This window comes from Alligator sinensis, unplaced genomic scaffold, assembly GCF_000455745.1.
Source record: "Alligator sinensis unplaced genomic scaffold, ASM45574v1 scaffold502_1, whole genome shotgun sequence".
Classification (NCBI taxonomy): Eukaryota; Metazoa; Chordata; order Crocodylia; family Alligatoridae; genus Alligator; species Alligator sinensis.
This window is the reverse complement of record NW_005841896.1, coordinates 1,715,814-1,729,459: the sequence shown is the minus strand read 5'-3', so window position 1 is coordinate 1,729,459 and position 13,646 is coordinate 1,715,814. Positions and strand designations below refer to the sequence as shown.

The 13,646-nt window shown below is 41.5% G+C and overlaps 1 protein-coding gene across 8 annotated transcripts in view; it reads right to left on the bottom strand.

Moving 5' to 3' along the window:
• Positions 1 to 302: 302 nt before the first annotated feature.
• Positions 303 to 13,646, bottom strand: part of LMO1 (LIM domain only 1) — a 99,846-nt gene continuing 86,502 nt past the window's right edge. For 7 of the 8 annotated variants that reach the window (XM_006018226.3, XM_006018222.3, XM_006018221.3 and 4 more), the window contains 2 exons: positions 6,026 to 6,151; positions 304 to 749 (listed from right to left, as the gene is read on the bottom strand). In XM_006018226.3, coding sequence (XP_006018288.1) covers positions 644 to 749; positions 6,026 to 6,151 — 232 coding nt within the window. In that variant the 3' untranslated portion in view covers positions 304 to 643. Of the gene's footprint in view, positions 750 to 6,025; positions 6,152 to 13,646 lie in introns of all 8 variants that reach the window. The other variant, XM_014517211.2, reaches the window with a different exon arrangement.

Sequence of the window (13,646 nt, the reverse complement as noted above, 5' to 3'; positions counted from 1 at the left end):
TGGAGATTAATATTGATTTGGTTCCAATCAAGAGGCTTAGGTTTCAGACCAGCACTTCCTCCTCAACTATTTTTGAGTTTCTTTAGACTCTTTCCTGTGATTTTATTTTGTGCGATTTCCAGGGAATTGTGTGTCATACACACACAATAAAATACATGCATTTATATTTATAATATAATATATAATGATATTAAATAGATATATTTTATATATTATTATATCTTATATGCTGCCCTCTTCCTGCCCTCCCTCCACCCTTGACTGTTAGAAACAAAATCACAACCAAGATGACCAGGAAACATTCATAATTTTTAATTCACACCAGTAATAAAATTGCATTACATTTTTCATAAAATAAATGTTCCAGTTTATATACAGAAAACAGACTGTACAGAGCCCTCCCCCAGACCTCAAAAACTCACAAACATACAGGCAATGCAGTGCTCAGCTAAGCAGGCACAACTGTACATCTAAAATTGTAACTGCTTTGTGTTGGGGGGGCGGAAGGGGGAAAAGTACTACAATGTATATAGTCCTTTCTGGACCAAGAATTAAAAAAATATTGCAGGCAAGCTGACAGACGCCCCTCACTGCTCGTGTGGTCGAACGTCCATCCCACAGTGCTTCAGTGAAGCAGGGTTCGTTATTGAACTTGGGATTCAAAGCTTCCGTTAAGCTGCCCTTCCTCATAGTCCATCTGACACAAGATCATGTTGTTCTTCAGGAAAAATTTGTCTCCCACACAAAATCTGAAATGTAAAGGGAAAAAAAAAAATCAGATATCTAAAACGTAATTGTTTTTTTAACCTGGTGGCTCTATACCGAAGGGGAAAAATGACACAAGAGTAACATTCTAGATGGGTTATAAAGGACATCATCAGTTTTGCCCCTCAGATGAGAATTGGAGGGGGCAGTTCTGTGGATAAAGACTGATCTGGGAACCAGGAGAGCTGTGTTGTAGTTTTTGGTGACCAATCCTCTAGGTGAGCCTGGGTCAGCCATTTAACCCCTCCCTCCCATCCCTCCAACCTTTGTTTGTGCTGCCTACTGAGACTGTAATCTGGGATAGAGGCAGCTTCACACCAGGCTTGTGCAGAATTTAGCACAAAGGGCTTCATTCCAGCTGAAGCCCCAGGACATTACTATAACTAAGAATAATTTGACAGGAGGATGAAAGAAATTTGCCCCAATTGACAAGACTTTCCAGAACACAAACAGGAAAGTCAGAGAGGTTTTATTACACGGGAAAAATGAGGCATTCTTTGGTATTCATATTTCCATAGCCTTTGAGGTGAGGCTGTATTTACACTAATTTATAGGCAATGACGGGCTATTAAGTCCTTCTTCACACCCTTATGTACAGTACAGAACAATAAATAGAAATTTCCTGATGGCTAGACTCTTAACCTTTATCTTCACTGAGAGGAGCATAATGTTCTCTATATACCATGTAAATTGTTCTATTTGTATTAAAGTTGACAGAGGGGCTTGTGATATTTAGCAATTTTATTTGACAATTAATGTAAAAAAAAGTTCCACATATAATGCTGAAAAGGTTCAAATTGACAGCCAATGACCTCTTCATACTTCCTGTTTGCTGCACACATGCAGGCTAATCTGGGTGTGTGTATAGTTTTTAAATTTCAGTGGATTCCTGTTCAAGGACAAATTTTGTCTCAACCCAGGCAAAGCGGGTCATAGCAGAGCAAGACAGAATAGCATCCTCTACTGTAGCCTTTTGAGCAGGTACAGAAGGCTAAGTTCATCCATGCTAAGGCCAGTTCAGAAGGGCAGACACAGTAAGTACCTGTCCTGTAAGGAAGCAGTAAACAGCAATTTTAAGAAGACAAGGATTTTAGTCAGGGGTATGGGAGGAAGAACACAGACCCTATGCACAACAGAGTCCACAAATGCAAGATAATTCCTTCCTCAGCAAATTCATTTTAAGTTGCCAAAATCTGCTTCTTCCCAGGGACTGGATGGAATATTTTTAGAGCTAGAGTTTTTGCATGAGGCTAGACATATTACATTACAAGAGAGATGTTCCTTTATGTAAGCCCTACAACATCCCAGCCTCTCCTATGGGTCAGCTGATTCCTTGCATAGGAAGACCGTAAAGTTGTGGCTTTCTTATTTTATGACTTAAACTAAGCATGCTGCAAGTCTGTGCTCTGTATAGTGGTTCTGAAAATTTAACTACCTAACAATTTGTAGTACAGAAGAGAGATAAAAGCTGCTCATCTAAGATGAGACTGAAGTTAAAAAGCAGCCCTGTGCACATTCTTATGAAAGTTACAGCCCCACCAAAGGTTTTGCTCAATTTAAAGTAAAGACACAGCTGCTTATTCCCTGTTACTTACTATTATGTTAAATTGAGAACTTAAAACCTGAGGAGAAGTAATGCAAACTGAAGTCCTGTCACTATTACAACCAACAGCTGCCTTTTGTTAGACCTAACTGGGGTTTACTGCTGCAAGGTGGGGTGGGAATAAAAAGCCTAGGAATTGATTCATAAAAGTTTTGTGTGTGGTTTTACTTTGAAAAAATTGATCAAAATTGGCATCATGAGGTCCCCAAGTTTGTGTCTCAGAATTTATAACACCGAGGACTTTTTTTCTTTTAACTGTCAGTCCTGCACACTCAGCCAGGACCCAGTGGAAAACTGGGTCTTTTCCTTCTCGGGCATCTTCACCAACAATAGAAGATTTAGTAGGCCAGCTTCCCACTCTGTTCCACTTGTGTACACCTGGCAACTTTCCGCAGGGCAATGCACAAAGAGAAAAGAACTGAGCTTTCAAATGCAAAGTGGCCCCCCTTCAGAAAGACCTGTCTCACTGAGCAAGTCTCAGCAGAGATCAGAGCACCACAAAGATGGAACCCACACCATTTAAAAAAGGAACGTGGAGTTAAGGCAGAGAAATACTGCTGAAGTCTAAACAGCAGCAATGTGCTCTGGAGAGGAGAAATGACAAACGTTTCAGATCGCATAATGTTTAAAAAGTGTTTCCTACTCTTGTATTATGACCACCATGCTAAAAGTAGAAGCAAATGTTCCAACAGAATCTTACTGTTCAGCTTTGATGCAAAAGGGGACAAATTTATAGGGCAACAGAGTAGTGTAACCAGGGGGTGGGTGAATGGGGCACCAGCCCCCAGCACCGACTTACAGAGGATGCCAGAATGATGACCATCCCAAGAAGCCCCTGTAGTGGGGCAGCTTCACCTGGGATATGGGAAGCCCATTCTGCAGCCACAGTAGTCTGAGCCTGTGCTGCTGCCAGTGTGCAGGGAGCCCACCATGGCAGGTAAGGTTCCCTACCTTCCGCAAATCAGCAGAACAGCATTTCCCCTTCCACTGGCCCAGGGTGTCTTAATAGCTAGCTATGCATCTGGGACCAGGGGAGAACTGGCTATACATTCAAAGCCTTTCCTCAAAGCCCAGCCCTGATGTTGTATCTTTCAATTATGTCCAGACTGAACATCAGATTTATTTCTATTGCATTTCAAAATGTGACCAATGTCTTGGGAACAAGTGACTCCATGATACTCTTACCATTAAGGCTTTAGAAAAACATCTCCTGAGAACTTGCACAAGACTTTGGATTCTTCAAGTTTGAGCCATAGCATGATACAGCCATAGGCCCCAGCACTGCCTGTGTGACATGTCTTCAGGCAAAAATGTGATCCCAGTTCTCAAAAAAAACAACAACCCCAAATCAAAAGTTTAGGCCTCTTTGCACTACACTGTTGTTCTGTCCTGACTATGGCAAGTACCTGTCCTCCTCTTGTGTGAGGACAGTCTTGGAAAGAGTACCAAAGCACTTGCAAGCAGGATAGGTCTTAACTGTATGCTACCAGGAGCAGAATGAAGGGAGAATAGTGTTCTGTATTTCTTTGCTCTGTAGGGCTGTGTTGAAAAGAAGAGAATGAAATAAAACTTATCCTTCACAATGAAAACTTATGTGGTGCTTTTCTCTATAAAATGTTTTTTTGTGAACTCCCAAGGAAAGCACAGCCATTATTTAAATTCAGTTTTAGCCAACTAGGAGTGCAATTACAGTCTGATATCTTCCTTCTGCTTAGGGAAATGGGGTAGTTAGGATTACTTGCAAGTTAGTTACTTGTCTCCCCTAACCTTAACCTTGCTAGTCAATCCCACAGTCTAAACTAGGTCTGATAGCTGGATCACCATTTTCCTGTGTGCCAGTGCTTGGGATCAGTGAGCTCTAGATGATGAAGCCTGCAACTGAAATGCTTGGTACAATATTTGAGGAACCAGGAAGAAAGCACAACTGGAAACTCTGGCTTGGGACATTAGGCCCTATTATGAGCACCTTCTCAGGAGTAGGGTGGGTGGAATAAAGTGCTTGCCACCTGCTGGCATGGTCACAAGGTGAATGGGCTTCTCTGAGCTTCTGAATGGCAGTAACAGTATGTCAGAAGCATATTTAAAAAGACAGGATTAGCAAGACCAGGTACCAATGTACTTTGATGTAATTTGTCTTCAAGTTTGTCTCTGTCCAAACACAATAGCCACTAGATGTCACTGTAACCACAGTGGAATAACCTATCAAATTAGACAGCTTGATTTATTACAGTTGCCAGCATTAATAGGAAGGCATTCTACCCAAAACAAGTAATACCAGCTTTGTGCTTGATACAGTGACTTCAATTAAAGCCACCCAAACTACATACTGAGTTCTTGATCCTGCTCTCATGTGCACTGTTGTAGTGGCTGGGCACAGCTCCATTTACTTCAACAACTTACACTGGTGGAAAATTAGCTTGAGGAGAGAAAGTCAGTCCCAGTATTTTTGTGCATTCTCACCAATCCAATACGGAGCTGGCGGGGCATTGTGCATGGAGGTGCGTACTTTGCCATACACACATTTTACAGTGCTTCCCCCCTCCCCTAAGTGTCCCATACTGACAGATTTCAGGGTAGTAAACAAGAAAAGTTATAAATTTTAAAGAAAAATATTGGCTTTGAAGCAAGTAGCACTGAACTCCCCTGAACACACCAAGAGCTGCACCACCTACCTGCATCTCCTTTTCCTAACACATACTTCACAAATAAAGTAGGTATTAGAGCTGCCTACTTGACCCAGCAATCAGCAAAACACCTCTCAACTCCCAAGACAGAATCCAAAGTACATCTGGCCTTTGTGCATTGAACAGTTATCATTCCCCCTGCTTAACTAAAATGTAGCAAGTATTTCAGTCCTGTTGTAATTGAGAGGAACATCAGAAGTTTAAAAAACAGACTCATGTTTCTGAAGGGGAGAATGTGCTGCATGTACTGCAGCGGATTTCCAGGACTCAAACTCAGTTCTACTAAGGTCACAAGAGAAAGCTGAGCCCTAAAACCTTGTCATAGCAGTCCTGACATCCAGTCAGCTATGGACACCAGTAAGTAAGGCAGAATTCACATGTTCCTTTATTGTACATCCTTCAGTTATTATTTGAATGAATCTCATTTTGGGTTATACCACAAGCATGCCTAATTACAGTAATTAAGCAGAAAATGGAAGGGAATTGTTCCTCAACTTGGAAAGGGCTTGCCTTAAATCTCTCTCTTGTCCCTGCCTTCTGGGTCTATTACAAGACTGATTTTAAGCAAACCTGAGTTAAAAAGCACACAGGCAAAACAAAATCCTCTATCAACGGATGTTCAGCAGACAAGCTAGATGCTAAAAGAACTCAGATACTATTCATGTAACTTCAGAGCAGCTGTGTAGTGCACACTGAATCCAAATGTGCAATCTTCTCACCCACCAAAAACCTACTGATGGTAAGGAGCTACCACAAGCAAAAGGACTGCAGGGTAGACAGGTATTGTGCAGGTAACTACACAAAAAGACAACTCAACCAGTTCTAGCTGGAGAGTTCCTCCTGCTTGAAAGTCTCAGAAAAGCAGTGCAGATCACACAGATTTTCCTGTTCCGTGGGCAAAAAACAAATTAGTTTGTGTGGCATTTTGTTTTGTTTTTGTGGTGGGGGGGTTGTATAATAACTGTGTCCTCACCGCTGGTTGCAGAGCTGGCAGGCAAAGCAGTCCAAATGGTAAACATTATCTCTGGCCCTCATCACCATCTCAAAGGCAGGGATCAGTTTACTGCAAGCAGCACAATTCCCGGTGGTACCAAAGAGCCTGCCAAAGAAGCACAATCATTAGAAGCCATTTTAATTAAATGGTGGAAGGACTAATTAAGTGTAATTAGCAGTATCAAATACTGTATTGCACCAATAAATAGAAGTTGCCGTCTCCATTTCGCTGACCAACCAGTGTTCAGGAACTTGGGATAAAACTGCCTGGTGAGCAAGCTCTGCCTGTTGAGATGAAACTTCACTCAGCTCGTGAGCCTAGGGCTAATTTACTGGCTAATGGAGAAAAACATTAAACACCTAGAATGCTATTTTGGGGCTCACAAAATTTCAGTCACAACAAACTCTCTGGTTATCTGGAGTAGCAGGGCTTGTTCTCTGCATATCTTGCTTTCTTTCCTCTGCATTCTTGCCCCATTTGCTCTTCACTGTGAGCAAACGGACTGACCGAGACCATCAGTAACCTAGCTGTGTGGGGCAAAAGTGCAGGAGACTTGCAAACTTTGCCACCTCTAGCAGACAAAGCCACAGCTCACGAAGACACTAACTTATCTCCTGCATAAAAAGCAGCATGCATTCATGTTTTACACAGCCACTTTACAGGTTTTTCTTCTCACTTCCCCACCTCCGCTCCTAACCCTATCCTCCTGGGAGCCAGCTAAGCTCTTACACCAAGGCACAAACGGCATGTTGAACTGTTCCACTTCAGCTCCCGGATCCTTGAAGATAGCCCTTCAGCACTGGAAGCTTTGCCATTTTCATCTTGGCTGTCCCTATCTGTCTCCCCAGATGTCTGCTGCTGTTACAGCTCCCTCAGGGGGATAACCGAAAGCTACAGTATCACTCCCCCAGCTCTGACCCTCAAAAACAAGTCCCTGCAGACCTATAAGCCAGAACCACTCCTTGGTGATAGGCACCACCGCACTTCTAAATTAAAGCCATTAAAATCAGTTTTCAGTTGCATGCAATGTAGTTCATGAAGCAGAAGTTTCAGCTGTAGATTGTGAACAATCAACATACATGTGGTTAGTTCATTTCTATTTAGAAGACAGCTTGAGATTTAACCTTATTCTTGAAGCAATATGGAAAACACCTCTCTCATACTAATCATTAGCTGTGTGTACAAACACATGCTTGTAACACTTTCCCCAAATATTGAACATATTTGGCATCTCTCAAAGTTTTGAAGCTGGATCTCGTGAATGAAGGTGCTAGCTATTTTCATAAGTACCTAAGTAGGAGAGAGATAGCTAGCTGTCTCAAATTCAGCAGAAGGCAATACAGGGCAGCACCTTATAAACTCACTCATTCAGATGAAGTAGGCTGAAGCCTATGAAAAACTCATGCCTCTCTAAATACATTAATTTATGCAATCTGCCTACCTGGACAGGAGATGTAGAAGAGGATCAGTTAGCAGCCAAAGGTTTTCAACCTATGCTGGGCTCTCTCAGCCTGTAATTTGCTCACTTTATCAATGCTACTGATCTGTGGAGCATGATCCCTGAAGTGGTATGATCCTCAAAACTAACCCCCCTCCCCCCAACTGTTTGGGGTTTTTTTGGTAGATAATGTAAAATCTTATTTCTTGTGTCACGTGTTAAAGTACACATCCATCATTCTTCTGTTATTCCTGAACAAGCAGCTCCTGGAATTCTAAGAAGAAATAAAAAAGAACAATTTTCTTTGGGAGGCTAGACATTTTCTCCTGCTACCTCACTAAAAGCCTATAGTACAGTGGCTATACAGAAATCTCATAAAGGAGTGATATAAGAGCTATATAATCTTGCTTTAAGACTTCACCATATTGGGTCGGAAAACCTAACAAAGCAAAATGGCAGAGCATTTAAGTCTGTATAACCTAACATAAGGCAAATGGAAACATGTTCACCTTATGACACCACACAACACAGGCCCTAACTTCCCTGCACTGCAAGTTAAATACATATTAGAAAGCATCCTCTCTTTTGCTTCTGCTCTCACAGTTGGGCAGGGAGATTTCTAAGGAAGAATGTGGATCAGTAGCAAACTGGAACAGAAGGTGCTGGAAAGCTCCAGGGCTAGTGTGGTTATATGAAGTCCTTTATTTGAGACAGACTGTACAAGGAGATTCTAGCCTCCAATTTGGTTTTCCTCCATTCACAGTTATTTTGCTCAGTAACACAAAAGCATGCCTCGATCACTCCTCATTGTTACCGTCTCCTCCCACTGTATAAACAGGACCTTTCAGACCAGCAGGGACAGTCATCTGTTTTGGTTCCCTTGCAAAACCAGCAGATTGGGAGTACAAGGGTATTTACAATTTTAGAATGACCAAGTCACAAAAAACATGAAAACTCACCCCTCCAAAAACACCACAGCAAGAACAGCTAACCTGAGTGAACCAGCCCAATATATCTGGTAGAGGAAAAAGGGAAACTTAATCCTAGATTTGTTCCAGGCATGGTACTGCTGCATGTGCAGCCATCAAATATCCATTATTCATTAGCATCACAGTTGTGCAGAGCTCAATCTAGATTAAACAAAATAAAGGGGCCCCAGACAGCACCATTTGCATTGTTAAGCAGGCGCTTTTCTTCATGTTTCAAATAGGATACTCCTCTAAATGGAAATGATGGGGAAGTTTGGACAGATGTTCACTTAACTATTTAAACAGTTAGCTTAAGAAACATGAAAAATGTATTTGGCACTTGATTCACCTGTCTCTTTTCAGGGGGCTGAAGGCAAACAGATTGTTTAACTGTACTGAATGTTTGCAAGAGACCTGCAGCTTATGTTCTGGCCAGCTGAAATCAGTTGTTTTCTAATGTCGACATAAGCATAACTTCCAGCTAGTCAGTGTGTTAAACTTCTTTCCTTCTATTGAGCTGCAGATATTCCCCACAATCCTTTCTATACAGATGACTATTTCACAATCAGGGTGGCATCGCATGTTCAATTTAATGCTAAGTGCAGTTAAAAAAAAAAAAATCAAGCAGCTGCAAGTTCAAGGAGTACAGCACATGTTAAGTGCTCTTGTGGCAGTTGCAAAAGTTGCTCCCTTCCAGGCCAGGGTTATATCCTAACACCCAACTTTAAAAAGGTTGCTACCATCCAACCATCCAGGGGGGTCTTCAAGAGGAGGTTGGATATGCATCTAGCTGGGGTCATCTAGACCCAGCACTCTTCCCTGCCTATGCAGGATGATCTATTGAGGTACCTTCCGACCCTAACATCTATGAATCTATGAATCCAATAATTTGCAGTTGAAGTGAAGGTGCGATAAAGCCCTCATTCTGGCACTTCCCTGAAAAATAGGATTAAAATTAGGGAGCTTTTTAGATCTGTATATTCACTAAAGCTAAAAAACCCCACACAGATGTTAAATGCTGGGGTTACCTGGGGACTGGCATCCAACAGGGGAGGGACAGTCATTTACACATGCAGCCTGAATGGCAATTAACTCGAATTAGCCACTATTGTCCCAGGGCAAAGTACTAATTCGGATATTTCACAGGTACTTAACACGGGACAATGAGCTTCTCCATCTGCAGGATCCTAGGATAAAATGCTTTATCCTAGGAGAAATCCAAGGCCTGTTTTTAGTCTGATTCTACTATAACTTGTAGCTCACATATCAATTCTCTATTGACCATCAATATATTCCTTGGTAAAACAGCCACACACATTGTCCCCTAGATATATTTTCTTCATAGCGGAAGGAAGCTTGTCATTTAAGCAGAGTGCAGGCGTACTAGAGAAATGCATCAAAAAGTCTGCAGTACTTAGGTGATTTTAACTGGCATGATACCACCAGCAAAAACATGACTTGGAGATAAAGGAGTTTTTTTAAAACCAGGCTTTAAAAAAAAACCTGCCCTCCCCCACAAAGTTAGAAGACAGCAATTTTTAAGTACAGATTTATATCTCTTTATGTAATGAGGGGATCCAGCCAGCTTGTAAATAAGCTTAGACTATGCAGATTTAAAATTTAACACAATTAAACTTTTACCCTGTGGTAGTAATTATGTTTAATGGCTCTTACCCTGAACTTAACCATGTCTATTGTCGTCAGCCAATCTGAAAGCAGGAGTTTTTCCAAGGACAATTTTCTGTAGTTTATAGGCACACTAAAAACCTGGCTATTCTATACACCGATTGGCTGTTGATGTCACTGTGTATAGTAAAAATTAAAGCTAATTGGCATAGGGAAACAGCAGTGAATATGAATGGATTGATGAGGAAAGTGGGGAGCACTTTGTGGAAGTGCTATGTGAATGTTAGTGGCTGCTTTTATTCAAAGAATTATCTGGTTCTAGCAGTGGTCTTCTCTAAAACATTCTGGAATCAGCAATTCCAGTATGTACTCTGAATCAATTACGTGTATAGGAGGAACAATTATGCAGAATTTATTTTTTTTATGAAGGGGACAAACAAGAGGCTTACTGTGGTAAGAATGGGAAAAGGGCTGCACTTCTTTAAAATGGGCATATTTTCCAGCCATCTCGCACGCAATGGATTTCCTACACACATCTGTCTCTTACAGAGGCCCATTAAGTTTTCAAGAATTTTCCTTGTTGCTTCACTCACATTTATTTGTGGTCCAAAATCTAAGATGGTCGACTTATTTCCTGCACTACTCTAAACCTACCAATATGCACAACCAGATGTCTAATTCCATATCCAGGTCCCTAAGATAACAGCAAATTAATTGGGGGGGCAAAAAAACCCAAAAAATTTTGCTATGAAAAGTTTGGGAATGTTTATGTTAGAGAGGAGATGAACAAAAAGGATACAAGCATAGATAAAATAACTAATGATGGAGAGAAGATTCATTTATAAAATAGGGAGAGTAGGAATTCTCAAAGATGAGAGGATAGGGAAAGTTCAATGAAATTTAAAATGACAATTTCAAAATGTATGAAAGGAAATGCTTTTCCTATTTGAAGCATAAGTCGATGGAAGTTGCGGAAGTTGCAGGAAGTTGTTGAGGCCAAGAAGCTGACAGGATTCAAGAGGGGTCCAAATGTGTAGTTGGATAACTGGTATAAGCTAATGGTAACAGATTCAACAGGAGATATTGAACACCCCATGATTAAATTAATCCCCAACTGCTGGGATTAAGCCTCTTCTTCCACGCTCTTTTGAAGTTTCTGGTGCTGGTCACCATCTAGATACATTATAGATATGACGCAGGAGTTGCTACATTCATTTCTCATACCTTAAAATCCATAGCTACGAGAAGAACAGCTTTTTCACTTGTACCAAGTGAGCTGGACAGCTTGCATCAGCATTATTTCCAACAGCATGCACATGATGCTGTTAGAATGAGACATTTGGATATCATTAATGTGAACTGACAAAGGTATTCAATATGCAAGTAACTGTACAGAAAGCTTAACTGCAAAGTCAAGACTGTCTGACATCTCTGTAGCCTGCCTTTGTCCAGCATACAAGGGTAACCTATTCTTACCTTGTGTTTCTCTTTCTGCAAAGGATCACAGTGGCAAAATTGAAATAAAAGAACCCCACTAACCAACAAATAATCCCATCACATGCAATGCTTAAGTTAGGCAAGTGCATCCTCCTCAGTGCAAGAGAGTTAAAGCTGCAGTGGAAACTGCATCAAATTAAGGAAAGGAAACATATTTTGAAAATAATTAAATTGGTCTTTTCAAGATGCCTTTGACTTCAGTTCCAGAGAATGTATGTCTCATATGCCAAGGGGTTCGTCATTCATGGATAGTTTACAGAAGGAATTGAACCAATGTAATATAAAGAGCCCTCTGCCTGGGTGACTGCACTAGCTTGGAAACTAGAAGCCATAAATTTTGAGGTTGCTTAAGGGTAGGTGTTCATTTAAACAACCCATATGAAAAACTGGCCTTTCGCCAATTTTGGGGGGAGGCATTTGTATTTGGTATGAAGCTCTTCTACTTGGTGTCAAGAGTTTAAGCTCAGCCTTCTTCCACTGCCCCAACTTCCCATTATAACCAAATCACAACTTTCCTGGATACTATGTAAACACACATGGAGCCAAGTTTCCAAAGTGCTAGAGCCATGTTAGAACGTCAAAGTCTAAGAGAAAGAAAAAGTTCACGTGAATTTTTTTTTTTAATCTCATTAAAGAGGTTTGGGAAAGAGAGTCAAATAAACTAACAAACCAATGGCACTTTGGCAGTATCCTGGAAAGTGCCAAGTTGCACACATGAAAAAGCCTCCAGACCAGCTACCGTGTATAAAGTAATCTTTGCTTTGACACTTCAAATTATGACAAAAAGGCTGAGATGCAACTAGTTTCAAAGCAACATTTTCATTGTCATTCTGTTTGGGCACAGAGTTCAAGGCAGGGAAAGGCTGTGCACTGTATGATTTGTTCTTGACTGTTTGAGGCAAGTTTGGTTAGCTAACCCTAACACTTTATTAGGCTTCTAAAAAATAAAATAAAATAAAATACAATACAACAACCACCACCACCGCCAGACCTGGTTAATTTTATTAAAGGAAAGTTCATGTGTGGCTAGAAAAAAATTAACAGAAAATCTTTGAAAGCAGATTGCTGATGAATGATATGTATCCCAAAGAGCCCACATATGCTGTGTATTTCCTGAAAGAGCATCACTGCCCTTCTTGGAAGATTCTTCAGCTTTAAAAATCCTTTTGGAAGATGAAAAGTAAATTCAGTTGTAGTGACACTTAACAGATGAGCTAAAGTTCCTCTACTTATGGAACAGATGAGCTCCAACTTTCAGAGCCTTGTATTTTGAACATACAGCTGCAGCTGGACCATTTGGTTTGGTGCCATCATCGTTCCTTACATAGATTTCATAGACATTAGGGCTGGAAGGGACCTTGGAAGATCGAGTCCAGCCCCCTGCCTGAAGGGCAAGAAGTCAGCTGGAGTCATAGGATCCCAGCAAGATAAGCATCCAATTTACTCTTGAAGGTGTTCAATGTAGGTGCTTGAACCACCTCCGATGGCAGGCCATTCCAGACCTTGGGGGCTCGGACAGTAAAGAAATTCTTCCTTATGTCCAGCCTGAAACGGTCTTGCAGGAGTTTATAACCGTTCGACCTCGTCATCCCTTGGGGCACTCTGGTGCACAAACGTTCCCCCAGATACTGGTGGTCACCCCTGATAAAACTTATAGGTGGCCATCAGATCACCCCTGAGCCTGCGCTTTTCCAGGCTAAAGAGCCCCATAGCTCTCAGCCTGTCGTCGTAAGGTCTGTTTTCCTGACCTCTGATCATGCGCGTGGCTCTTCTCTGGACTCTCTCAAGGTTCTCCACACCCTTTTTGAATTGTGGGGCCCAAAACTGGACACAGTACTCCAGCTGCAGCCTCACCAAGGCCGAGTACAGGGGGAGAATGACGTCCCGAGATTTGCTTGAGAAGCATCTATGGATGCAAGCCAGCGTTTTGGTCACTTTACTAGCTGCAGCATCGCACTGAAGGCTCATGTTCATCTTGTGGTCAATGATGACCCCCAAGTCTCTTTCTTCCATAGTGCTAGCCAGCGTAGCACTGCTGAGCCTATAAGGATGCTGCAGGTTTTTCCTCCCA